General features: G+C 50.4%; 1 protein-coding gene across 10 annotated transcripts; it reads right to left on the reverse strand.

The window, feature by feature from the left end:
- Positions 1-27148, reverse strand: CCDC136 (coiled-coil domain containing 136). Of its 10 annotated transcripts, XR_003903296.1 has the most exons (18): positions 27041-27148; positions 24957-25205; positions 24805-24879; positions 20180-20503; positions 16897-17008; positions 16194-16362; positions 15342-15482; positions 14835-14993; positions 14476-14646; positions 13721-13906; positions 11894-12088; positions 11172-11399; positions 9248-9733; positions 8695-8916; positions 7368-7643; positions 6477-6758; positions 5796-5935; positions 241-326 (listed from the first exon to the last, which is right to left on the reverse strand). XR_003903296.1 is itself a non-coding variant. In XM_029923768.1 (17 exons), the coding sequence occupies exons 1-17, from the start codon at positions 27114-27116 to the stop codon at positions 216-218; spliced, it is 3414 nt and encodes a 1137-aa protein (XP_029779628.1). In that variant the 5' UTR covers positions 27117-27148; the 3' UTR covers positions 1-215. The 10 variants fall into 10 exon arrangements, 9 of the variants coding, with proteins under 9 accessions (XP_029779628.1, XP_029779621.1, XP_029779634.1 ...); XM_029923768.1 differs by lacking the exon at positions 5796-5935 and having other exon boundaries at positions 1-326; positions 7416-7643; XM_029923761.1 differs by lacking the exon at positions 5796-5935 and having other exon boundaries at positions 1-326.
- Positions 27149-27844: the final 696 nt, after the last annotated feature.

A 27844-nucleotide genomic window follows, 5' to 3' on the forward strand; every position in this document is an offset into this window, starting at 1 on the left:
TCATGTAATCAGGTTGATATTTAATTACACGGAACCCAGGTTCTTATACAAGGCAGGAGATGGCAGCCAGCAGCTCCCCATAACCTCTCCAGCCTGGGTGACTGAGGCTAAGGAGATGGGGACACATGGGACATGTGGGTGGGGCGGGGACTCTGGCACAGTGTGAGGGTAGTGGCCACTGGGGATCTGCCCCCTCGGCTGGCCCAGCTCTGCCATCACTCCATGAGGCAGAACTCTGACTCCTGCGGTCGCATGTTGGGTAACACATACAGAGCCACAGCTGCGATAGCCAAGAACACGATAGGCTTCCACATCCCAAACATGTTCTGTGGGGACCAAAGACAAATGGTGAGTGCCCAGCCTTCTGAACCCTTCCCTAAGCCAGAGATTCCCCTGCCTACTGGCGCTGGAGAGACATCGGGAACCTCCTGGTCCGGGTCTCTCTCACTTCCTGGGTGACTGCTGAAGACATTGTGGTCCTAGTCCTGGAACAACACTGTGTGTGTCACTTGAGGTGACTCCGTGTCTTCATGTCCCACGGAACGAGGAGAATACCTACTCGGTGTAGAAGCAAGCTCAGGAGCCAGGCTTCAAAGAGCCTCCAGATGGTGGCAGTGAGAAAGCATCAAGTGCCATGGCAAGAAAAAGGGTAAATCGGGCCCCTTGGGAAAAGCAGCCATCCCTTTATGCAGGAGAAATGAACTCGGTCAGAACGATAAGACTGGGGGAGGGGGGGAGTAAAGAATGCATGGAGTGCAAGGCAAATCTGATGGTCTTAGGCAGCCCAGACCTTTTGTGGAGAATGCTGTTGGTCTGAGGAAACTCAAGGAAGCCAGTCACTGGTCCTGGGAGGCAAATGCCAGGGTCCTTAAAACACCCCTGGTCACCAGTGTGTCGACTGACTTCCTGAGCATGTGCCCGTGTGCTGAGACTTCCGGACTCCGCAGACCATAGCAAATCCTGCGGATTCATGGGACAACAAAGCATCATTTAGGAACACAAAATCCTGGACAAGAAAATACTTAGGGAAGTAGTCCTACTTTTATTACCTTTTCTTACTGTATTACTTGAAAGACAGAATTTGGGGTTTGCGTCATTAGCTATGGTGTAGTAACAGAAGGATGGTTTTAGGTAAGAACAGAGTATAGCCCATGGATCCTAAGAATGCATTTGCTCAGAGAATAAGGGCTCTAAGAAGAGGATTTTAAGTCAACTATAAAGAGCAAAGATCTCCTACATTTGTAGAAAAATAGTTACTAAAAAGAAGAGAACAAATGAAATGGAGAGTGAAACAATGCTGGAAGTGGACATACAGAGTAACTTATGGAGGAAAATAACTGGAGGAGCGCCTGGGTGGCTCAGTTGGTTAAGCGGCCAACTTCGGCTCAAGTCATGATCTCACTGTTCATGGGTTCGAGCCCCACACTGGGCTCTGTGCTGACAGCTGAGAGCCTGGAGTCTGCTTCAGATCCTGTGCCTCCTTTTCTCTCTGCCCCTCCCCTGCCTGCTCTCTCTCTCTCTCTCAAAAACAAACATTAAAAAATATTTTTTTAAAGAAAATAACTAGAAAGGAAGCTAGGCAAACTATTTACATGCTCAGATGCTTATATACTAATGTACACTGCTAAAACATCAGCCTGGAGGCACCCAGGTGGCTCAGTTAAGTGTCCTACTTTGGTTCGGGTCATGATCTCACAGCCCTGCAACTGGGCATTCTGCTGTCAGCACAAGAGCCCGCTTCAGATGCTCTGTCCCTCTCTCTCTCTGCCCCTGCCCCACTTGCATGTTCATTCTTTCTCTCAAAAATAAATACACTAAAAAATAAAAATAAAATAAATAAAAATGTCAGCTGTTCTTGAAGGACAGAGCTGGACCCGTACACATGAACTGGTGCCCTTTATCCCAGTCAAAGGCAAGTTCCAGACCGGCTGAGCGGAGGGCTGCTAAGTCCTGTCAGGCTTTCCTTTCAGGCTGGGTTACTAAGTTGACAGATCAAAGAAATGGTTTTGGACTTTTTTGGGACGTCTCACAGATTACCCATGAACTTGGAGAGAATAGGAGGAAATAAGAGTAGAGTGCTCACACAGTTTGCTGTGTGACATATGTTAAGTGACCAAGGAGTTAGATAAAAGAGCCTGGAGAGACAAGACTCAAGGCTTGGCGCTCATCTTTAATATGTGTGAACGCATGGAGGCGGGCTGGTCACCCCCGAGGGGGGTGAGGAGCTGGCTGGGAAAGGGAGAATTTGAAACCACAGGGTCAAGATTAAAAAAGGAAAATACAGGGGCACCTGGGTGGCTCAGTGGGTTAAACATCCAACTCTTGATTTTGGCTCAGGTCATGATCTCAGCATCGTGAGGTCAAGTTCCATGCTGGGTATAGAGCCTGTGTAAGACTCTCTCTCTCCCTCTCCCCTGCCTGTGTGTGTACTCACATGTGCAGGCTCAATCTCTCTCAAAAAACAAACAAAACCCAAAAACCAAAAGCTTCACGGATTACATCAATGGATTATACCTAAGAGGAATGAAGAAAAAGTTCTGCCTCAGATCCAAAAAATCAACTGCAGGTAGAGAATGGGGGGAGGGTGCTTAGCACATGCAATATGCCAAGGTGCTTTGTAAAGGATTCGCACAGGAAGTTAACAAGGTTTGATACTAGTTGTCGAGAGAGCTAATGCGATTGGAAGCTGTGTGAAGACAAGTGTGGGGGCTTCCTAATTACTGCTCATAATGAGAGATGGTAAGGGGGGAAAAGCGGGACTGGAATTTTATCTGTTGCTACTATCAGTCCTCAGAATCCATTTCACAACTCGCTGGCTGCATTACTTGACCTCTCTGTGCCTTAGCTTTATTACATATAAAATAATAAAAGTTGCCTCGTTGAGCCGTCGCAAAGATTCAATGAGTTAATATATGGAAGGTAATTAGAAGAGTGCATGGCCCAGGGCATGTATTATGGTAAGTGTATGTCCTTCTTAAATCATTTCTGTGGTGTTTTATCATTTATGAAACATTTTCATGAACATGAACTCAGGTGATCCTCTCATTAGGAAGGCAGAGGTTTCACTATCTTTTGCTTGGATTTGAAGAAATTAACATTCCGATTATGCATTTTGCCTACTGAGACTAAGTGGTAAGAGGGAGGCAGAGTTGGCCAGGGTCTCTGGCTGCCTGTCAGCCACACTTTCTACAGAACTGCACTCAGTTCCTGGACAGGGAGCTGCAGAATGAGGCACAGCCAGGCTCCCCATGAGCACCCTGATCCAGGCCCCCTTCCTCTCACTCGGCTTGGGCCCGGCTGAGGTGGAGAAAAGCTACGGCTGAATGTTTTGGGTCTCCTCCCCGAGGGACTGAGAAATCTGGATGTGGACAGAGGGGGAATAGGGAGAGACCCTATTAGTAACAGGAGCGCCTTAAAGAAAAGAGAAAGGAAAAAGAGGAAAAGTCTAAGGGGAAAAGGAAGGAGAAAAGTGCCACCAACATATGTTTCAGCTGCTACCATAACTTGTGCGTTAAGCCAGCTCCACTCCATTTACAGGGGTAAGAGGGGAGGCTGAGGAGTGGCAGGTGGGGGAGGGGAGCAGGAGAAAGGAGCCAGAACAGACCAGGAGAGAACAATTGATGGGTTCTGAAGACAGGTGGAACCGAAGGGCCCTACCTTGGGCCCCAAGACCACACTCTGCCGCCTAAATTTGGTATCCTGTTGACAGACCAGATTACATGGACCGCGGCCAAGTGGAAGGTGCCCAGAATATGTCAGCGTTGGTGCCCTGAGAATACTCGCACCTCATTCTTTTCATCAGTACCACTTTCTCTCCAAAAAGCCTGGCTTGGGAAGCCAATGACAATAGAATCTGGCCCCCAAAAGGGATAAAGAGAGAACTATAAAACATTTCCTGGCATTCTTGTTCTGATTTTTCTGAAGACCAGAAGTCCCAAACCAGACAACTTCTCAGTAGAAAGTACATGATATGGTAGGGGGTTCTGTTCTGTGTTCACCAAGCATGAAGGACAAATGGAGGCTGCCCTCCTCCAAATGCCCGAGCAGGGGGTGGGGATTACGGTTGGGGTTGGTCACAGCTCTCTAGAATTCCTCTCTCACCCAATGAAGGAGGCAGCGATTCCTTATTTTGCCGTCCTGGGTGGTGAGAGCTTGGCTCTGGGGCTAAACAAAGACAAAGAGCACTCAAGTCAGCCTTGCAGACAGACATCAGCTCATCAGAAGTGACCAGGCATTTTTGAAAGTGGCAACAGCACTGGGATCACCCAAAGTTTTCCCAGCCAGAAAACAGAAACTCAAACCGTGTCAGCGGTATGCATTCCCACTCACTGTGTGTTAGGAAGACGTGCTCAGAGATGCTACGGGCTTTGCAGTAGCCCAAGGAGAAGCCAGGGTGAAAACTCGGCCCTGAGTATCCTGTTGTCAAATGGCTAAAGCAAGAAGCAAGCGAGCAAGAGAAAAAGGAAAGAGGAGAGGCCAGGGCAACCTGCACCCCCCCTCTACCCCTCAGAAGGAGAGGACTCGATACCAGTACCTGCATTAGGACGACGTCTCGGCCCACCAGCACCAGAGCAAAGCCGATATGACCACCAGGCCTACGAGAGGCAAGGAGAAGATGGGGGGCTCGGGGGCAGGGGATGGCTGCAACATATCAAATGAGAAGGAAGCACAAGGAGAGGCCAGGAGATGAGGGGTGATATAAAAAGACATAAACATATGAATCCAACGGATAATGAAGATGAGAAAACAAAGGGAAAAGAGAAAGAGATTAAGAGGTTAAACAGGTAGTGAGGGCAGCCACATCTCTTCTCTGCGCCCGGGCCTGGCTCTTCCCACTGGCAGCCTGCGGAAGACGCAAACCTGAATGGGTTAAGCAGCTGCTCAGGTCCAAGTCAGGTGGTGAGTCCAGTTTCCTGGTATGTCATATCCCTCTCACATCCTGTCAAGTAGGGGTCACCTGCCCTAGACCTTTCTTGCAGGTCAGTAACTCTGAAAAGTGAAGCTCCAAGCGTAACGCTGGGCTCTCCAGATGAGGAGGACGCACACTTCTCTTCGGCCGCTCAGGGAAGAGCCAGTCTCCTGCCAGGCCACCTGTCCCTTTGAGGCTGCACCTTCTGGCTGCTCTCTGCTAAGTCTCAGTGTTCTGGCTCTGGTCCCTATGACCCTCCAGGAGTCTAATGCCTTTGTTGTGAGACAAAATGCACCAAAACAGGCTAACAATGGAGAAGTGCCAGTTCTTTGACTGCAACAGTCTTCCAGAGAGAAAATGAATTTGCAGGTAGTAACACATATGCCATTAGATCTGCCTGCAAAAGATGCAGGGCCCACGAGGCAAAGGGACACCTCCATATGCAGATACGAGAAATGTGCTTGACTTTGAAGTACAAGAATCCGCTTTGGTGTTTAGAGATGTGGCACCCAAGACAAGGAAATCTAGGCGGCTCTGGCCCATCATGTGGTGGAATACGATGAATTCAAAGAAACAGAACACTGGGGAAGAGGATGCGGTCGCTCCTACTTTTTACATCCTAAGTGATAGTCCTCTGACACAAGGTTAACAGAGAACTGTGCGCGGGGTCCTCAGCCAGTGCTGCAGACTGAGCTACCAGAAAATTCCAGGTAGCCTTAGAGCTGACTGGGGCTATCCCACAAGAGACTTATTTTCTTCCCCTGTGTTTAGAGAGAGAAAAAGAGCCTGCAGTGTAAGCCAAGGACTTATTCAGGAAGAACTCACTCTTCAAGGAATGAGAGCCCCAGTTACCCTCAACCAGGGCGGGAATTCAGTTGGTACATACCTGTCCAGATGTACCAGCAGTTACAATCCAGAAAGACTTTGTACAGGAGACTCCCATCCCAACCTCTCAAGATCTAGCACCTAAAGGGTTAGGGCTTCGGCTGCTCTTCCTCACACTGGCCAATGCCCCTGCTGTAGGAACTGAAATATTCGACTACTTCAGCTCCCCTCCTCATGCCCTGGGATATACAGAGCCCACAAGCAACACTAGCCTCCCCGTATCCCTAACAGCAACAATGAAGGCCAGCCTAACAGAGCACCCTGGGGAAGCAGGACGGAGCGATGCGCAGGCTGACAAATAGCCTGAAGACTGCACACCTTCTGCGTCCTCCGTGCAGCACCAGATGAGGGGTGAAGAGCCCTCCCAGTGTGATGAACATGTACAACCACATAGATGAAAGGAGGTCGGGCTGCAGTGATCCCACCCTGGCTCCCTGAACAGGTATCTCCGGGACACAAGTCTACGCCAAATGGGTCTCAGCTCGCCATTTCCCACCAGAGGCCATCTCCGCCACTCCCCGGCTCCATCTCCACTTTCCCCGAGCGCCCCTCCTCAGGGCGTGCCGGCCTCTCCTCCTGCAGGGGTCCATCATCGGGCTGGGGGGCTGGGCCACCCTCCACACCAGGGCGCCTGAGCCCCAGAGCCCACTTCCCACTTGATCCAGTCTTGCACTGTGGTTACCTTTTTGCTCTCAGAAAGCTTGAGGGGGTTGTTTCCCTCTGAGGCTTCAGGGCAAGCGCCGTCATCTTTGTTGTCTTCTGCCTTGCCCTCCTGCTCTTGGGACTCTTCAAAAGCCCCCTCTGTATCTTCTGCAGACTTCATCTCTGCAGGGTCTGATGCCTCAGAAACTCCGTCCTCCCAGGACTCCTGCTTCGTCTCCTCTTTGATTTCCTTCTTTCCCTCCTCTGTTTGATTATCTAAATCCATGTGGCTGGCCTTGTAGTACAGCACCACCTCCAGACTCTGCAGGGTGGAGGCAGGGCAGGATGGGGGCTGCGGTCACCTGCGAAGATGACTACCTTCACGACAAAGCTGGGCTGTCTCAAGAGCACTCCGCTTCCCAGCACGTCAGGGCGCACAGTGTGGAGGGCAGCCACACCCAGCCTCGGGGCCCAGGAGGCCATCTGGCCACTGGCCATTTCAGACAGCTACCTGAGCGACATTCCTGAGCTCTGCACCTCAGCCGCTACCCGACTGCGACTTCTATTGTGCCCAATCCTCTCTCACGTATTTACAACTGTTCTGAATAAATTCCTCTCTTCACCCATTTGGTCCCACTCTTGTGCATGTAACTCAGGAAGAAAAGGGGCTCCAGGAAACAGGGCTGAGCTCCCTGGAGCAGTCATCCATCCTCGGGGCGATGGTCCCTGGGTGGAAGTGGTCTGTATTCCACTCCCCTTAAAAACCCGCACTGGAAAAGGGAGAGCCCAACTGCCACCAACAGGGAACTACTCTTAAAACAGTAGAGAGACCAGCAGCTTCTCTACAAATACCTCACCTGGTCAAAATGGCGGTGAAGAGGATTTTTCTTCCCCAGATCTCCCCTGCCTCTCTGCTTCTCTGGGCACTCACCTTGTTTTCACAGTTGTACTCAGAGCTGTCCAGGCTTGGTCTGCTCACCTTTTTATTTTTAACCCCATTGGCATTTTTGTTCATATTCTTATTGCCATTTTTCCCCTTGCTGTCTGTGCTGACGGAGGACATCTCCTTGAGCTGGCGCAGCTCCTCCTGGCAGCACTGCAGCTGCGCCTCCAGCTGCTCCTGCACAGCCAGGAGCCGCCCCTGCTCATCCATGCTGGCCTGGTACTGCAGCTGCAGCTCCCGCAGCTTGGCCTGCAGCTCCTTGATCTGCGGGGGGGAGGGGGGCCGAGTGCCAGTCACCCACAGCCTGGCCCACTCCGCCAGGCGCCATGCCTGGGGGCCGCTGCCTCAACGATGCCCCGCTAAGGCCCATGGGGAAGTAGACAGGCGAGGACACACTAAATCGTGCAATGAGAGCCTCTAAAGCGGTTCCGCAAATAGTTTCTAACTTGAGGCCCCTGATGAGTTACCTCTAACAGCCTCAAAAAAGGAGGATTTAAATTATGTTTTTACTGTGACCCGTCTGGGGAATAGCTATAGGGCTACCCCTTCTGAGCCTCGAGCCTTTATCATAGACATCTGCTTCCCCCAAGCAGTTCTCGGATAGGTACAGCTGCCCAAGAAACAGTGTTGTCCACTCCTGGGAGTGTACCTGGGCTCCAGGACCTCGCCCTGGAAACAGAGGCAAACTCCAGCCCTGCTCCCCAGTCTCTGGCTTTGTCTTTCCTGCTGCTGGCATCACAGGCTCCTTGGTAGGAGTCAATCCTAAGCAGCCCAGGCCCACATGTGGGTGGCTTGCTCTCCAAACTCTCCAGGACACACACAGTGAGCGGACTGTGGCTGCTCTAGGGCAGAAATGCTGCCTTCTGTCCCATCCCTCATGGATGCCGGGCACCCTTCCTGGCATTATAAGAGATCTGAGGGGAGGCAAGGCTCTGCCTTCGAGGTGCTCACAATCTAGTTGAAGAGACAAGACAAATACATCCAAAAATAACTCAAGGTGAGAAAGATACAACTCTACAGAAGTGCTCTGGGACACAGCAAAGGAGAAGCGTGTGAAAGGAAAAAGAGAAAAGTGATTCTGAGAGTCCTGGTGTGGAGCAAATCTCAGGACAGTGAGCACCCGAGGGCTGTCCGTCAGCGGTGCGGCGGACTGCCCAGCCTCCTGGGAGTCAGTCCCTGCTCCGTTCCTCTGACCAAGAAGAGCGGGCAGTGAGCTCCTGGCCCTTTCCTCAGCCTCTCTGAAATGGCCGTGACCTACGAGTTCCTCTGCTCTAGGGGCTCCTAGAAGAAGCCTGGCCTCCCAGATAGCCGTTACCTCATTCTTGTCATTTGAGGAGGCAACGGGCTTCTCGAGGCTTTCCATGCACTCCTTGAATTCCTTTTCACAGGCATCCAGCTCTCCCTTCAGCCCTTTCTGCTGTTCCAGCAGCCTCTTCATCCGCTCTTGCAGTTGGTTGTGTTCTGCCTGGCTGAGCTGGTACATGGCCTGCACTCCCTGCAGCCTGACCAACACCTTGGCGACCACCTCCTCACAGTGCTGTGGAGGGTGGGGGAGTAATGTCTGCACCATGACAAGCACCTGCCCTCTGCCCACTCTCTTTGCTAGGCCTTTTCTTGGGCACAGGATAACGGCCACAAGGATCTGAAGCTGCCCTGGGACAAATTCCATTTTCTCCCATAAAGCACCAGCACTGTGCTGGGAACATCTCCGTATCACACGGAGTGCCTTATCCATCTCCAACGAGTTACCCAGCTCACCTCCGACCCCACTGCCCACCTCACTTCTTGCACCCTTTCCTGATGACTTAATCTCCTAATAAGACAAGAGCCTTCTGTCCCTGTCTAACCTCTCATCTGGCTACTTTTACCTCTATGTCTTCAGGCTCAGCAGGCTCATCGATGGTGCTGCTGACATAACAGGTGTCAGAGCTACTGCTGCTACCGTAACTCTTCTTATAGGTGACGCTGATGCTGCTGGAATTCTTGTTGCAGGTCTCCTGGCTACTGGTGCCACTGTCATAGCTCTTGAGAAAGCTCTCATCACTGGCCTGGGTGCTACCGTAACTCTTGTGATAGCTCTCGCTGTCATCAACGCTGCTACTATAGCTCTTACGATAGCTCTCATCGCTGGCGGCCATGCTGCTGTAGGTCTTCTTAGACTCAAGGCTCATTTTTATGGAAGGAGACTGGATTTGGAGCAGCTGCATTTCTTCCAGGCAGAGCTGCAAGTCGGCCTGCAGCCTCTTCCGCTCCTCGAGGAGCCTGCCCTGCTCCTGGTGCAGTAGCTCCTGCTTGGTCTGAGTGTCCTCGTACAGCACCCGCAGAGCCTGTATCTGAGCGATGATCATCTTGGACTGCCAGGAGTGGGCGGGGAGACATCATCATTACTCCAGACACTGCCACCTTCGAGCTGCATCCCTCCTGGGGCAGATGTCTGAGAACACACTTCAGAGACCTGCACACCCACACTCCAGGCTCCCCCAGCCTAGGTCTTCAATAGCCCACAGCTCCTAGCACGGGTCAGTTTCTTGCTCACTCGGGGGAAATCCCCCCAGGCCAACTACTCTGTGATTTCCAGGCTCCTGTTTCTGGTGGTTTCTAAACTCTGGTTTATAAAACTCTCCCTGCAGCAGAGCTGAGTGGGTATCAGGAATACTCTGGCTCCCTCCCCTCCCCTCTTCTCAGTCAGGATATACACATTATCCTGATCTTGGGGCTCAGTCCCCTCCCGTCCCCAATTCTAAAATCAGCCCTGGCCTTGAATTGAGCCTACAAAGAATTCCTCCCTCAGAAGATGTGGACCTGGAATTAAGGTCTCACTACAAGTCCCTCCACCTCCTGCCCCAATTCTGAATCTGGCATCTGGGCATGTTTCCCAGGCCCTCTGGCCCTGGCTTCTTGACAGCTAATCAGACCAGTCAGGATGAGATCTGATCAGTTAAGGAAATATTTTATACCTGGTTCCTGGTCTCTGTGTTACCCAGGCTGAAATCTGATGCCCCCAGAAATCTGACCAAATATCAGTTGGCACTTCTGCAATTCCCTTCTTCTCCAGATCCAGGCTAATGTTTGAATGAACAAATCAAGCCTAAATTGAAACTGTCCACCTGCTCTTCCTTGCCCACCCTGAGATCTCGGACCAAATGCATCCCTCAATCCTGAATAGACTTATGTGGAAATCTCCACCAGTGTGATCTCAGAGGCATGACCCCTTCCTGGTGCTTGAGATGCACTGATTCTTTAGTCTCAGTGGCCGTTATTATTACCAAAGTTCTAATGAAGACAGTGTGGTCTGTAGCAAAAATGCCACATGCTAGGAATTCTTCCCTTGGAAATGACTGGCCCCAGATCTGTCTCATGTAGAATTCCAACATAGGTTTTGGTCACTGAAAAGTGTGCTACTCAATTATCAACCAGCTTGTAAGAAAAGGATGACATACTGAGAGTCAGTCCCAAGGAATCCAGACAAATATTAAACTGACATTAAAAATCTGGAAACTGGTATGTTGAAGGGGCTGCATCAAATTATCACACGCTTAGATTCCTGGGTCACCTGGTTCTCAGTGTTCACAGAGCTTCAATAAGGCACCTATCTGACTAAGGTCCTCGGGCCATAGCTAAAGCCACAGCATAATGAGCCTATGAGTGGTCATGGCTGAAGAAGGGCAGGGCCTCAGTCTCACCCTTACTTCTGGCCAGACAGGCCTTCCTAACTCCGACCCTTCCCTGGAACCCTCTTCCCTACCATGCTATTGTCCCCAGAACTGTCCCCCTGCCTCTTGTTCTGGTTACCTTGTTTTGACCACACTTGGAAGACTTAGACAATTTGGAATCGTCAGAAATCCCCAACACTTCCTGGAAACGAGCCTCTTTGAAAAGATGCAGCTCTTCGTGCAGGTCTGACTGTTCTTTGAGCAAACGTTCTTGATCCTGTATCAGTCTTTCCTGCTCTTCTTGCATGCCTTGGTAGAGCAGCTGGAGCTCACCCAGGTCTTGTAACTTTGTAAGTAGCTCCTGACTCTGTGAGGCGGAGTGGGAAGGAAGTAGGCAGGAACTGTGGGGGCCACATGGGAAGACCCATGCCTCCTTCCTGCTGGGGACCCCTCCCTTGGGAGTTCTCTGGGTTGGTTGGCTCTGAACAGCCCTCTGGGACAGGGTCGGGGTGACAGGGTGGTTTTTCTATGGAGACCTGCAGGCTGAGTCGTCACGATCTCATAGGTCTGTAGGAATTCTGTAGTTTACAGAGAGCACTCGGAACGTATTTTCTCCAGATGGATTGAAAAGCCAGATAGAAAGCTGGACAGATTTCAGGGTACAATACATATTTTAAGATTTAAAACCATAATCAGCTCTAGTGAACTTTTTGGTTTGAAGAGATTGGTGACAAAGTGAGGAGTGGTTGATTCAGAAAAGAAAAGGTGCCACCCTGTTAATTTTCCCCAGTACAGGCACACCTGGGACGCTTCTCAGAGCAGCCTCTCCGTGGTAGGCAGCCGTTCCCTGGCTGGGGTTACCTTCTGGAAGAGGCCAGCTTTGGGGAGCGGGAACGTGAGCCGGTGCAGCTCGTCCTGCAGCTGGCCCTGCTCCTCCTGCATCCTCCGCTGGTCCTCCAGGAGCTCGCACTGCTCCATCTGCAGCTGGCCCATCTCCTCCTGGCTGGCCTTGTACCGCTCCTGCAATCCTGTCAGTCTGGACAGCAGGGTGTCACACTGTGGGTGGGGCGGGTGTGCACGGTGGTTGGTTACTCCGAGGCGCTTCGCCGCCCTGGCTGGCCTGCAGAGCCCTTCTGTGCTCTCCTGCCTCCTGGGGCTCGCTAGGGGCTGCTTCCCCGTACAGTCCCCTGGGACTGACCGTCCTGAGCCACGCTGCGCCCATACGGGTGTAGACACCGAATGGGAAGCCCCAGCAGGCTGCTCAGGAATGCTTGGCTATGCTGTAAATTCTGTCTGCTGGTCCCTTCGGGGAGCCCTGGGAGGGGAGTGGTATCGACACCCCCTCCTTCTCGTTCCCCCCCTGGCTTTCCTTTGGGCCTTCCCTTTGGTACACACTATTCCCCCACCCTGACGGGAGTTCTCCTTCCTGTCACTGCCATTATCCCCAGTTGGTTTTATACCTAATTATACTCCTTATCAATGAAAACTTCACCCTCTTTGTCCCCAGTTTTGTTTTCATAATCATCTTTTTAAATCTTTAGAAAAATAGGAGCGACTGCTGACTTTGGGTTGAGAAGACTAAATTATCCCATGATTCCAAAAATCCAAACCTTCTAAAACCGAATTCATCTCAATGCTGTGTCAGGATGAGAGGAAAAGCTGGCTGAGTCAGCATGCTCCTCCCTCCCCAAAGTTCCTTCTATGAAGAGAGGAGGGGATGAGCACATCATGGACACTCTGGGCCTCTAAACTGAGTAGGAATGGAAGAAGGAAATGTGAGCCTGGGAGTAGAAAGGCAGGTAGATTGTTGGAATGGCCAAAATAACCTCCCCATTCTGTGTCTTGCGAGGCCTTTCTCTGGGGACATAGCCTGCTGCTGGCTGAGGTGGGAGCCACTGAGGACTCAGGCAGAAGGTGACTTCCTCCACCATCTTTTGAGAATCTTGTGCCTCTTCTCCATTGTGTTTCAACACCTTCCATTTCCTATCAGTGATCAGGAGCTGAAAGTGCTCAACCCAGGGAAACTGAGAATGACTTGCATTTAACATGCTATGGAAAAAGAGAAAATGAGTAAGGAAGGCCTTATTTATCACTACAGGGTTTATTACTAAAGGAGGTGAGAAAAGAGCAGTATTCTGTTCAATTTAAAGAGAGTCAAACTCAAGATTAGAGAACTTCACTATTCTGAAGTCACAGAATAAACCCAGAAGAACCTAGGTCCTTCTAATATCCAATCAGCACTCGGGGCACAAGACCATGTCATCTGACAAGAGCATTTGCAATCTGCCTGAGGAAACCGGGCCTCCCCTTTCTAGGTCTAGTGATAAAAGCCGTAGCTTCTGTGTGTGTTCTTCTCCACAAATGAAAATATATCGCGACAGTTTGAAGAACAAGGTATAAACGTCTACAACACATGGAATCAAGTACAAAACCCTCAAGTGTGCAGACTGGATCCAGCTATACTGCTCCCATGAAGCTGGGGCTTGGACTCAAAGTCAAGATCAAGGCAAACTGTTTAAAAGTTCCCAGCGTGAGACTCAGCCTCTGTCTCCTGCCTTGCACGCACAGCTGTGACTGGACAGGGAGCTCATCAGGCCCCTTCGCTGGATGACTTTCACCTTTTGCTCTCATACCTCCTTCTTCCAGAGGAAGAACCCAGGAGATCTCACCTCTCTTAATTACAATTACCTTATTAGCACATTTCCCCTTGTCCTCTGGGACGGGCTGGGTGGTCTTGAGCTCCTTCAGCTCCTGCTGGCAGAGCAGGAGGTCCTGCTCGAGCTGGTCATACATGTACTTCTGCCGCTCTAGCTCTTCCTTGCTGGACTGGTACAGCCGCCTCATCTCCTGAAGCTGGGTGTGCATCTCTGCGTTCTGGGGTAGGGGAGGCAGGCCCCGCCATCATCCCAGAAGCCCCTGCAGCTGCACTCGCTCCTCTCAGGAACGAAGGGAGCCTACCCGGTCCTTTCAAGTCCCAATCTCATCCCAATGGGGGCTGCCCAAGATGGGCCAGACTCTAATGGGCTCTACACAGAGAGCTTCTAGGGCTTCCTTTTGGGGAGACAGGGAAGAAAGAGGGCTCCCTTTTTACAGGCTGATTTTCTGATTTAAAACCAAAGGAAACTGGGGCACCTGGGTGGCTCAGTCAGTTAAGCGTCTGACTCTTGATTGAGGCTCAGGTCATGATCTCAAAATTCTCTTTCCCTCTCTCTCTGCCCCTCCCCCACTCACACTCCCTTTCTCAAAATAAACAAACTTATAAAAAAAAAGGGAAGCTGAAAGCATCATGACTTTCTGAGATCACCTTTGTACTAAGCACCTCTTTACTCCCCGCACCAATGGCTGTACCACAGGACTCCTACCAGGCCCCTCCTCCTCGGCACTATCCCTCTCACAGAAGATTCCACCTGGCTACATTCTCCCTCACCTGGAGTTTCTTTTACCTTCTCACTGCTCTCCTGGAAGGAGGCCACGACGTCCTTGAGGCGCTGCACCTCCGCCTCATGGTACCGCAGGTCCCCGCACAGCTGTCGCTGCACGTCCAGCAGCTTGTCCTTCTCGCACGTGATGTGCTGGTACTGGAGCTGCAGCTTCTGCAGCCGGCACATTAACTCCTGCGGTGGAGGGGGCTTCGGGAAGCACCTCTGGGATCCTCACCCTGCTCATCCTGCCTGAGTCCCTCGCAGACACGGACAGTTTAAGAGCTGGCCGGTCCCTGCCCCTTGCTGTCCTCTCGGCTCTGGATCACCTTCCCCCAAACCTCTTGGCACCTAAGTCGCCCCTCACCTCCTTTTGTTGTTACCTTCTCATTTGGGCTTTCTTCGACTGTAGATTTCATGACTTTGAGCTGCCGGAGCTCAGCCTGAAGTTGTAGCTGCACCTTCAAGAGCTCATTCTGCTCATCCTGGCTAGCGTCGTACTTCTGCTGCAGGGCACAGAGTCTGGTCTTCAGCTCCTCGTTCTGTGGCGGGAGGAGATGTGGGTAGAAGAGTTACTCTCCAGAAACAGCAGACCCTTCCACAGAACAGCTGGGTTCCTTGCCAGATGCAGACATCTTGAGGAGCTCCCAGAGATCTATGCTTTGGTTTCTTCTCTGAGGCAGATGCTCAGTACTGACTACCGTTTCTAGAACACAGTGCTTTATGGCTTCTCCAGCTGGTCTCCAGCAGGCTGTACCCCTGACCGCAGGGCAAGGGGCAGAAGAGCACAATCTTGCTCTGCATTCATCCTTCCCCGATGCAGCAACTCCACAGAGGCCCTTCTGCCTTCCCCCAACGCCCTTCCCTGCCCTTTCCCTGCCCGTGTTTACCTGGGCGGCATTGTGGGAAGTCTGAAACCGAAGCACCTCATTCTGTGCACACTTGAGCTCCCTCTGGAGCCGCTTCTGCTCCTCCTCACTGGTCCGGCGATGATGCTGTAGTTCTTGCAACTCACAACACAATTCCTTACACTGTGGAGGACGTGGGAAAGAAAGGCTGATTGAGCACAGGTGCCACATGCACCTTAAGAATAGGCTTAGAGGGGCGCCTGGGTGACTCAGTCAGTTAAGCGTCTGGCTTCAGCTCAGGTCATGATCTCACAGTTTGTGGGTTCGAGCCCCGCATCGGGCTCTGTTCTGACAGCTAGCTCAGAGCCTGGAGCCTGCTTCTGATTCTGTGTCTCCCTCTCTCTCTGACCCTCCCCTCCTCGGGCTGTCTCTCTCTCTGTCTCTCAAAAATAAATTAAAAAAAATTAAAAAATGTTAAAAAAAAAAAAAAGAATAGGCTTAGAAGAATATGGCATTCTTGGGGCACCTGGGTGGCTCAGTCGGTCAAGTGTCTGGCTCAGGTCATGATCTTGCAGTTCATGGGTTCGGGCCCTGCATCAGGCTCAGTGCTGAGAGCTAGCTCAGAGCCTGGAGCCTGTCTTCAGATTCTGTGTCTCCCTCTCTCTCTGACCCTCCCCTGCTCATGCTGTCTCTGTCTCTCAAAAATAAATTAAAAAAAAAAAAAGAATCTGGCATTCTTTTCACTGGCATAGTTACACTGGGCAAGTGAGATCCCAGAGTGCTACCTCCTGCTGTAGTGCGTGCCTCCTTTGTCAGCCCTGAGCCTAAGGAGATGTTTCTACCACAGGGCAGGAGAGGGTAAAAGAGACAGTGAAGGTGCCTGTCTTCCCTTACCTTGTTCCGCATGTCATGCATCTGCTCTTCAGCTCCTAGAAGCTGTTGTCGCAACAACTGGGTTTCAGGATCAGGTTCTAGAAAATCCATCTCTGAAGTCTGAGACCCTGATGACACTGTATTCTTTACCATTTGGGACGCCAGCCACTTTTCTGTTGTTCTTCGTGTCCTGTAATCCAGAACCCCAGAGCCATGTTTGGAAAAGTGCCCTGTCTGGCATCACCTGCCTAGTGCTTGTTCCTCAAGTCTTTATTTTAGGCCAAAGATGGTAAGAGCCTTCTATGGTGACTTATCTCCAAAATGAGCATGCTGAAAAAGTCCCAGCACCTAAATCAAGGCATGTTTGGCTCAGGGAGACCGAATAGTCCTAGTCTAGTTGGGCTCCAGGCTGGGCCTTGTGTCAAGCCGGCTCTAATCTGGATATGGACCACAAGGGAATCACTTCTGATCTACTCTGGGGAGGGCAAACCGGACCCCAATTTGCAGGATGGAAGCAAACTAAATGTTAGGACTCGGGTCCTGAGACAGTTGGGTCCCCATGCCCGCTTCTAGGCGGTATCCATACCCTTTGGATGCCATGGAAAAGACCAGCTTTCTAGGAGCAGAGGGGCATTCATGAGCCTCGCATCTGCCTTCACCAGTACTGCTGAGGCAAAAGCCCAAAGCAGGGTCCTACAGAGCCCCGGCAGCCTGCTGCCTGTACCTCTCACTCTCCAGATCTGCGAGCTGCCCCGTGAGGCTGCTGTTGCTCTCCTGCAGGGCCCGGTACTCCTCGTTCAGGAAGCGGTAGCGTTCCCGCAGTTGCTGCAACTCTTCTGCAGAGGACAAATGGAGAGATGTGAGTTCCTCGGGGAAAAGCACTGATGATCAGCCCCTAATTTTCCTGCCTAGAAATCTGATAGCAGAAGGCTGACGAGCTTCTCTTTTTCTAAAGACAGAAGAGCTACCACAGGCAGCGGCTTAGAAGACAGGGCCCCGGAAATTCCACATTGCTTTGTGTCCTCTTTTCAGGTAGCTGCCCTTCTCATCTTCCCAGATCTGCCGCATGTGCCCATCTTCGAAACCCCAGGCAAGGCAGAGTCTTGAGATTTTAGGAGCTCATGAAGGTTTTAATTGAGTTTCTGGGTTACTGTATTTCAAGTTTCCATTGAACTGCATATAATTACCTTCCTATTACTCTTTTGGTCCAAAAGCTGAGGAATGTGAACTGCAGATGTCACACTGCCAGTGCTGGCCTTGCAGAGACAGCCCGGGCCTCCTGAACAGCCTTTTACCTACTTCATCACCACACTACATACATTGGACTGCATGTGGTCAAGAATTCTTTCTCATGATCTTTTATCTGCTGACCGAAGAGCCCATCCCAACCAGACCCACGCATCACCCTTAATCATCAGCAGAGATCTGGTTGAAATGTCCCAGAACATGTCCCTAAGGACCAGGAACCAATACTTTTTAAAGTTACAATTATACAAACACTTCTGTTTTTGTTTCTTCCTGATTTAGGAATTATTTCTCTTATAGGGCACCTGAATGGCTTAGTCGGTTAAGCGTCCAACTCTAGGTTTGGGCTCAGGTCATGATCTCAAGGTTCATGAGTTTGAGCCCTGCATTGGGCTCCGCACTGACAGTGTGAAGCCTGCTTGGGATTCTCTCTCTGACCCTCCCATGCTCGCTCCGTCTCTTTCTCTCAAAATAAACTTAAAAAAACTTGTGGTGGGGGCGCACCTGGCTGGCTCAGTCAGTTAAGCATCTGACTTCAGCTCAGGTCATGATCTCACCATTTGTGAGTTTGAGCCCCACATCGAGCTCTGTGCTGACAGCTCAGAGCCTGGAGCCTGCTTCCGATTTTGTGTCTCCCTCTCTCTCTGCCCCTCTCCTGCTCATGCTCAAGCTCTCTCTCTCAAAAATAAACATTAAAAAAAAAAAAATCAAGGCTCTCAGCATGGATCCACCATGCCGGTAAAGTCTGTGAGCCCGAGTTTAGGCCCCAGCGAGCCTAAACCCATAATAAAGCCCTTTGCTTTTGCAAAAAAAAAAAAAAAAAAAAAAATCAAATCTTTTTTAATTCAAAAAACTAAAAAAAAAAAAAAAAAGAATTACTTCTCTTAGAATACCAACTCCCCTGATAAAGAACTTTAACTTGCTCCATTAGAACACAAGGCCTATCTTACCTATGTAAGATTCAACACCTTGAAATTCACTTCTAATGTCCCCTCTTTGTTCCAATCAAAAGTCCTTAGAATACTGCAGATGACTACAGAAAGAAGAAAGGAAACTAATCTTTAATATAAGCCAACCATGTGCTAAGCATCAGACTTGATGGTTTCAGCCTCGGATTCAATTAGTATATTGAGTACTTCAACATACTACGCATTTCATTTAATCCCAAAAATAGCACTATAAGGTTTTCTTTCTCTTTTAAAGTTTATTTATTTTGAGAGTGAGCACGCATGCACACACACATAAGTGAATGTGGGGGAGGGGCAGAGAAAGAGTGAGAGAATCCCAGGTAGGCTCCACATAGTCTGTGAGAGCCCACTGCAGGTCTTGAACTCATGAACCATGAGATCATGACCACAGTCAAAGTTGGGTGACTAATCAACAAACCCACCCAGGTGCATCTTTCTCTCTCTTCTTTTTTTTAAATAAACTTTAAAAATTTTTTTATTTTTTAAAATTTATTTTTTAAAATGAATTTATTTTGAAAGAGAGAGAGAGAGAGAGAGAGAGAGAGCACACGAGCAGGGGAGGAGCAGAGAGAGAATAGAATCCCAAGCAGGCTACACACCGACAGCATGGAGGTGCTGAAATTCATGAACCGTAAGATCATGACCCAACCCAAAACTGGGACTCAAAAATTAACTGACTTAGCCACCTCGGCACCCCTAAATAAAATTTTAGTTTCACAATAGCTTTAGATTTACAGAAAAATTGCAAAGATAGTGCCAAATTCCCTGGGAGAGTTCTCACCCCGTTTCCCCATGTTAGCATCTTACCGCAGAACATTTGTCACAATGGAGACATTAACATTCACACATTACTGAAACTCAACAAATTTCTCTCCATTTGCCTAAGATCGTTTCCCTGTTCCAGGATCCCCCCTGGTTGTAAAGTTTTATTAACCAATTTTTACAGATCCAGAAACTAAGGTTCAGAGAGGGAATAACCAAGCCAAGTTCATCCTGCTAATTAGCAAAACTGAGAGTCTGAATTCAGCTCTGTTTAACTTTGACCCAAGACTTCCCACTGTGCTGGCCTCCCTCTCCTGGCACCACCAGTCCAAAGGCTCTTCTGAGAAGCTTGTTAACAGCTGGGAAAACTTGCAGTTCTTTGATTCCTTGCTGATTGCCTCTGCTTGACCTGGCCTAATACACGGCCTCCCATTATACTCGGATCATAAATCTAGCCTCAGAATAAAGGCAAACTCTCTGATGTCATGAATCCTAGCAACCAGCTGGGAGACTCATTGTCTGAAAGCAGAGCTCTAAGCTTTTTAGTACCTCATGTATTACTGGAAATAACCTCTTTTCCTCTCCAGCTGTCTTGTGCTCTGATTTGTTGTCCCCTAAAGCTTCTACATTGGATAGGGCTACAGGAGCCTAAAATTAGCATCCTAGGACCTGGCAGCAGGACTGGAAGCCCCCCATAAAGCAGTCCAGGTGAATCACCATGACGCCAGAGCAGGAGAAGTTTCCCAAGGTGACAGGCCCCTCAGCCTCCCATCCTGGAGCCTTTCTCAGGAAGGGCCTTGCCATAGTCAAGTCAACAGGGTACATCTCCATTGTGCTATTTCTTATACCACCACTGACTGGTTATGTGACATTTGGGTAAGGTCTTCTCCCTTACAGTCTTTAAGTTCAACCTGGAGGTCTTTTCTAGAGGTTCCCAATTCATGATCTAAGACCACCTTCCACTATCTTCTTACATACTAACTCCCTCCGCTTGACTTTCCTGACAGATCAGGAAGGTTTGCCCTCTCATACCTTGCATCTCAGAGAAATCTGAGAGACTTAAACTATTGGACGGTCCAGAGCTCTTCATTTCCAGTTCTGCACGGAGGGAGGTGATCTCCATTTCATACTCTCCCCGAACTCGCTCCATGTCATCGAGTTCATTCTGCATCCGGCAGAGATCCTCCTGCAGGGATGCTATGTCACTCTCATGTTCAGTCACGGAATCCTCTGCTGCTTGCCGGAGATTATGGATCTCAGCCTGGGCTAAGTGCAACTCCTGTTCTATTTCCTTAAGTTCATTTTCTTTCTCACGCTCTAACAGGGAAATCTCCTCTCGCAGAGACCGCAGCTCACCTGCAAAGTCCAAAGGTAGGGATGGTCAAGAGGATAAGTGAACTCATCTACCACGTTCTAGATGCAGAAAGTTAAAGACAGACTTGTTTATGATCTGGAAACTACTGGCAACCTACTCCCTACCGCATTAGAGAAGTATAGCTTCATCTGATATGGAATAAAAGGAATACCTGAGAAGAGTGAATCCATGTAGTAAGATCAGTAGAAAAGTAGGTTTTTGAGAGGCACCTGGGTGGCTCAGTCGGTTGAGCTTTCAACTTCAGCCCAGGTCATGGTCTCATGGTTCGTGAGTTCGAGCCCCACATTGGGCTCAGTGCTGACAGCTCAGAGCCTGAAGCCTGCTTTAGATTCTGTGTCTCCCTCTCTCTCTGCTCCTGCCCCGCTCATTCTCTCTCTCTCAAAAATAAACAAAAACATTAAAAAAAAAAAAAAGAAAGAAAAGTAGATTTTGTGGCCTGGCACCAAAGCAACACCTTAGGTTAGTGCAAACAAAAAGTATTAAGTGCATCTACGTTAAAGACCAAAACTAATTTACAGTATTTTATTGATGCACTGAGTCTTTCCAAAAATTCCCTGTCTAAAAAAATTTACACAGAGTATTCTCATCTATTCAGTCTGGAACCTTAGATATTACAGGGCCTCGGAGCTCCCACGAACTGCCTGTGGTAAGTACCGGCCCCCAAACAATGTATAGTTAGAGTGAAATTAAAATGAAGGCTCATCACATGATAGTCAAATACAGTTATGAGCTTCTCTTCCTCACTACACCCTTGATGTTAGGGTTCAAATTTCCCTTAGGTTCCCCTCTTGGGTCTGGCCCTAAAGAAAAGGAAAAAAAAGCTTTCTCAGAGCCACCGGAGACTGGAGGGTTTCCCTCAGCCAAAAAGCTCCAATTTGGAGCACAAAGGGGCAGGGCCTGTCCAGCGTGGAGGGGCAGGGCTCGAAGGCCAAGGGGGAGGAGCTTATCCAAAAACTGGGCGGGGCGGACCCTGGCTCGGAGTTGGAAGGGCCAGACCGGGTTTCTAGAGAGGTAGCGCTGGTAGCCAGGGGACTTGGGACCGTTCGGGCGAAGCCGAGGGCCTGGGAATTGGGCTGCGGGGCGAAAAAGCAGGTTCCTACTCACTGGTTATGGCCTCCATCTCATCGGCCCCCCACAAGAGGTCTCCCTGGGGGGCCTCCCGCCGCTGGCCGGTCCCAGCCCCCGTGGGGCTGTGGCGGCCCGAACGGCCTCTTTGCACCAGCTACCTCTGAGGCCGCGCGCGCCCCCTCTTGGCGGAAACGGGTAGCGCGCGTGCGCAAGGACGGTCTTTATTTCCTCCGCGGTGGTGGGGAGCCTGAGCGTCTCCATCAGACCTGTATCCCCTAGCTTGCTGGAGCATGATTTCATGCCCAGTAGTAACAACCCTAATGAGTGAGGAGTCGCTGTAGAACTTCTGTTTCCCTAAGTTGTTGCCTACATGCATCTCTACTGACTTCCCTGCTATTTGTAAGGAAGACTGTCCCTTCTCCAAGCAAAGGCCTTTTTCTCTATTGAATTGTTTCCTTTATCATACAAACTAATCTAGTGTAGTGGGTCCTATCTCAAAGAAACAAAGAAAATCAAACTCTCTCTTCGCTTCATTTCCTTTTCCCTTATTTCTCTGCTTCTCTTCAGAACATGACTACTGTAATTATCTTATACTCTCCTTCTCCACTTCACCTCTCCTTCCTCTTTAATCCCAATCCAATCAGGCTCTCTCTTCACTGAAACACCTCAGAGCCCTCCATCTTCCCAAATCCTATGGCCATCTTATTTGATTTAGTAACTTCTGACACAGCTAATTAGTATCTCTTTGAAGCACTTTCTGTTCTTGGTGTCCAGGGCATGAAATGCTTTTGTAGTTCCTCTTACCTCAGTCATTTTTGTTCATATCTCCTCTACTGGACCTTTAAATGGTGGACTATCCCTGGGACTGGACCTTTTCCTCTTCTTCCTTTATCTCTCCATCTGATTTCATAGTGATCTCTCAGGGATTCAAATGCCATCTCTGTGCTTATGAGTCCCACATTTATATCTCCAGCCTTGATTTTCCCCCTGGTTCTAGATTCATATGTCCAACATATTTATTTAGATATCAGGAGCCATTTCAAACTCAACATATAAAAACATGTCTTAAATGATTCCCCTGGCCCTCAAACTTGTCCTTTGCCAAGTCTTCCCCATCCCAGCAAATGGCAGCACTGTCCAACCAGTTTAAGGCAAAGTCATCTTTCATGTCTCTCCTATTCCCACTCCCATCCTCATGCCCCATCCCATCCAATTCATCAGAAGTCCTGCGAGCTCCACCTTCGATATAAGACTCTCCCATGTCTTTTTACTATACTGTACTTAGAATGAAAGCCAAACGTCTCAGATGGCCTCCAAGGCCCTTTGCAATCTGGCCTCAGCCTGCCTCTCGGAACTCTCTTACCAGGGTCCTCCACATGCAATCGGCTTCAGCTACGGTGGCTTTTGTTCTGTCCTTCAAACACATGAAACTCATTCCTGCCCTTGAGCTTTTTCAGGTGCTATTCCTTCTGCCTGGTATGCTCTTCCCCCAGACCTTTCTCACTATTCGGGTCATAGCTCAAATGTCATCTTCTCAAGGTGGCCTTTTCTAACTGCCCTATCAAAAATAAATTCTGCAGGGTGCCTCGGTGGCTCAGTTGGTTGAGCCCCCTACTCTGGATTTTGACTCGAGTCATGATCCCAGGGGGATGGGACTGAGCCCCTTGACAGGCTCCACATTGATCACGGACCTTAAGATTCTCTCTTTGTCCCTCTGCCCCTCTTACCTGCTTGCATTCTCTTTCTCTCTCTTTCAAGTAAAAAAAATAATAAGATAAAATAAAATAAAATTCACAACTCACCCATCTCTCTATACTATATTGTTTTTAAAGGTTTTGTTTGTTTTTATTTTGAGAGAGAAGGAGAACAATCAGGTGAAGGGCAGAGAGAGGAAGAGGGAGAGGGAAAATCCCAAGCAGGCCCCGTGCCACCAGCATGGAGCCCAATGTGGGACTCGAAGTAAGGCAAATGGTGAGATAATGACCTGAGCAGAAATTAAGAGAGTTGGACACTCAACCGACTGAGCCACCCAAGGTGCCCCTCTCTATCATATTGTTATATTGTCTTCGTAGCATTTATTGCCCCGCCTGAACTTATATAATGTTTATTTTCTGCTTCTCCCCATTAGAATGTACTCTTCTTCAGGGCAGGGATTTGGTCTGTCTTGTCCACAGCTTGCCCTCCAACTATATAGGCACTCAATAAATGAACGATAAACAGATAGAATAGCCTCATTTTACTGATAAGGAACTGACTCTCAGAAAGATAAAAGTGATTTCCCAAAGATCCCAAAGCTTATGACATGGCAGAACTGGACCCAAGAACCTAGGTTTTCCGAGACCAACGCTCACATTCTTTTCCCCGTGCAACACATCTCCTGCCAGTTCTCTCCTTTGCCTCCTCCCCATTCGCTGTCCACTTCTCCTGCATCTACCTTGGCTTGTATCTTTCCCTTCTTTTTTTCCTCCCCTTTCTCCACCGTTGCTTGCTGCTCTTCAGGCCTGCTTTTCCGGCCTTCCTTTTTTCTCCATTTATATTTTTCCTTTGGTTTCAGTTCTCTCTGGAGAGTCCCTGCTGTTTTCTAGGGCAGCTCCCCTAAACCTTCTGGAAGCCCAAAGAAGTACCAAAACCTGCTTCTTTATGTGGTGATGCAGTGGAATGTGGGACACCTGCCTTGCTGCTTCTCAGAGACAAAGGGATGTGGGCGTTAGAAGAAAGGGATCCGGGGCCACAAGCTCTGGTCCTGGGAAGCAAGAGAAGCCTTCTCATCTGCTTCCCTTAAAAGATGCAGAGTCCCTTCCAGTCACTTCTAATTGGCTCACTGCTCTTCCCATGGTGTCCTTCGAGGGACAGGGGAAAGCAGTCTGGTTTGGAATTCAGCCCTGATTATCTACCCCAGACCTGCAGAGCAAAGTAAAAGGGATACAGGTGTGAAGGGAGGAGTCTTGAGAGAAAAGGGAGAGTGTTAGCCAGAGAGAGAAGATGTGAAGTGGGAGGGCAAGAAAGGGCAGAGAAGAGCAGCAGAGCCAGGTGGAGATGCAAAGAAGAACAGCAATTAGGTAAAGAAGAGAATGGAGCGAGAAGGAGAACAGGTGAGAATCATAAGGGGGAAATGAGGAAGAAGGACTGAATCAGCTTATATTTATCTGCTGTGCCTTGACCAACCCCGCAGGTGGATGGCCACCTCCCCTCTAGTCCAGGTGCTGGAAGTTACCTTGGAGCTGCTGGATCTGCTTGGTGAACACCTCTGCCTGCTGGGCACTGGCCAGCCGCTCATCCTCCAGGAGACCTGCAGTGAGAGGGGGAGCAGACGTGACTGTGGGCTCCAGCGAGCCCGGGCCCTCGAGCTCCATCGGCGACACTCACCCTGCAGCTCCAGGGAGTCATCCTCGTGCTGCCCTGCCAGCTCCCGCGTCTCCTCCAGCTCTGCCACCAGCTGCAGCACCTGAGCCCTCAGCTCCTCCAGCTCCGTCTCCGTGAGGCTCAGACCTCGGTGCTTGCTGGCGGACAAGGAGCCCACACTGCCACCTTTCTGCACTTGCTCTTCCTCTTCTTCAGCCTCTTCTTCCTCCTCTTCCTCTTCCTCCTCATAGAGAGCTGGGAGTAACACTTCCCCTAGGAGAGAAAGGCATCCCACCAGGGGGTCAGAGTCAGCTTCCTTTCCAGAGTCTCTTGAAGGCCCTCCAGCTCAATGTCCCAGCAGCGATGGTATCATAGTGCCACCTGCTGTCCCCCAAGGAGCTCCTGGGCATGACCTGCCCTGGTGAGGAGTCCACAAGTCTAAGGGTCAAATTTGGAGGTAGCCCATCCCCCACCCAGGCCCTTTCTGGACCAGTATTGTACCAGGTGGCCTCTATTACTGTCTTTGGGCAAACTGAGCAGGTGGGTGCTGGCAGCCATGTGAGCTTGTACAAGGATGCCTGCTTCTTCCAGGCCTGCTGGTCTCTGTGGGACAAATACTCGAGAAAGGATTTGGGGCACCTGATGGCTCAGTCGGTTAAGCATGCAACTCTTGGTTTTGGCTCAGGTCATGATCTCACAACTCGTGAGTTCGAGCTCCATCCACACTGGGCTCAGTACTGACAGCGCGGAACCTGCTTGGGATTGTCTCCTTCTTTCTCTGCCCCTCATTCTCCCCTCCCCGCCTCTCAAAAGTAAATAAACAAACATTTTTTTAAAAGAAGAAGAAAGGATTCAGATATTGGGTGTGTCTTTAGGCCGAATGGGACAAGAGTTACATTTTGGGCGTCTGTCCAGTTAAAAATGTATCCCGGTGGCTTGGGAGAAATTAGCCTTTCCATAGTAACAAAGTGTTGCCTGTCAGTAAATAGAGAAAAAAACACCTGGATGAGATGATTCTGATGTTTTACTGGACAAACACCAGGGCCCTTTCAAATGTGTTCTATCATAAAGCCTTTCTGAAATCTTCTGCAAGGCCCACCTTCCTTTTCCCTGCTGAGTGTCGGAGAATTTTCTGCAAGGTCCCCCTCCGCAGGTGCTGTAAGTGCCCTCCTCCCCCTGCTGACCATAGGGCGGCCTTCAGGGGAAGTCTGACGTTGTACTTGTGTGTAAAAGAAAGCCTGCCATTTTAACGCACTAAGAAACTGGGGTATACTGGCCCACAGCTCTGGTTGGCAAGTACCCCCTCTTTTGCTGCAATGCAGTTCCCTGAAATAGCAAAATTTGGTCTGGATTCTGATTATTTGCTTTGTTTTAAAATTCTGAATCCCTTGCCTTACTTACAACAGCAGCCTCAGGTTCATCTGGAACCCTTGCATCATCTGTCACCTTTAGGGGGAGCAGGGTTGCCTGCACAGTGTGTGTAGGGGCCTGGGGACACTTCACAGGAAGTCTTGGAAAATGGAACAGCATCCTTCCAGGGGCCTGGTGTTGGCAGCAACTGCCAAGTCACATGGGCGCAGTGAGGTTATGTGAGTGTTGGGAGTTTGGCCTTCTCCCCTTCCAGGCAATTCTTTCAGGCAGGTGGTATGGGATGGTAGAGGACCAAGGCCACAGGCTTACATTCAAAGTTACTGGTGATGGCGCCAGAAAGACAATGCTGACTTCACATGCTCACTTCCCTGCTTTTCAAAAATATGAGACAGCTTGGGATCTGGGTCGGGTGGCAGCAGAGAACAAACCCCCTGCTGAAAGGCTACTTCAAAGCTGCCCAACAAGGCCTCTTTCTCTGTCTGGCAGCTCCCCCACCCCCACCCCTGGGGGGACACACAACCTGGTTAGCTGGTGGTTAGGGCCCCAAAGCCAATGCACCCAGAGCCTCCCTCAAAGTCTGACCCTGAGAATGGGTCAAACTCAGACCTGAAGGGGGGCTCAGGTGAGCTGGAGGAAGGGTTCTGTCCTGGCTCAGAGTTCTGGGGGCCAGATGCGGGGAGGAGGAGGAAGGAAGGGAAATTGGCTGAGGAGAGAGAAAGCTTTTTGGGAAAACTCACCCTCCATAGCTTGCATCCCCCGCCGCTCCAGGGACCCCCAGCGTTGGCCTTTCTTCCTCTCACAACCCTCAGACATCTCATAGGAGCCTAAAGTGGTCACTGTAGGTCCTACATGCAGGGAGAGAGGAGGTACTATGGAATTCGGAGGGGGGCGGGGGGGGGGAGCTGGGACTAGGGTGCAGGACAGAGAGAAGGGGACGTGCCTTCCAGCCCTACGGAGCCATGGAGTTTATAATCCCCGTGGAAGTGCTTGACTCACTTGGCCCAGGCTGCGACTCCCCTCCCTCAGCCGCCCCTCGCGCTGGGCCTGTGGGGACCCCGCCCTGCGCTGGCCAACCGCCTGAGCACCCCCTTTCAGGCTCCTCTCCCTGCACAGACAGAAAGAGTGTGCGCCTCTTTAGCTGGGAGGGGACAGGGAGGAGACCCGCAAGGATGGAAGAGAGGGCAGGAACCTGGGAAGAGGGCTGCAAGGGTGAGGTGGTGCGGGAAAAGGGAGGGAGGTGTTGAGGGGTGGGGGGTGGGGGGCGTGTGGCAAGGGAATCTGGGCCGGAGCCGCTCCCCTCCTCTCCATTCTCTTCCTGGACCTCGTCCACCCCAGCCTCGCCCTGCGCTCAGAAGCCTTCGGGCCAGAGTGGGTGCAGGCTCTGGGGCCCCCGGGGCTGGACAGGTCGGGTGGAGAGGGTTCAGGGCGAGGGACGGCCAGCGAGGATGCGGCCGGTGTGGGGAAGACCCGCCCGGAAAGATGGAGATTGGGCCCGGGTGGGGGGCAGGATGGAGGGAGGAAGACAGGACGGAAAGGTGGGA

The sequence above is a fragment of the Suricata suricatta genome, chromosome 2 (assembly GCF_006229205.1).
Source record: "Suricata suricatta isolate VVHF042 chromosome 2, meerkat_22Aug2017_6uvM2_HiC, whole genome shotgun sequence".
In the NCBI taxonomy this organism is placed as follows: domain Eukaryota; kingdom Metazoa; phylum Chordata; class Mammalia; order Carnivora; family Herpestidae; genus Suricata; species Suricata suricatta.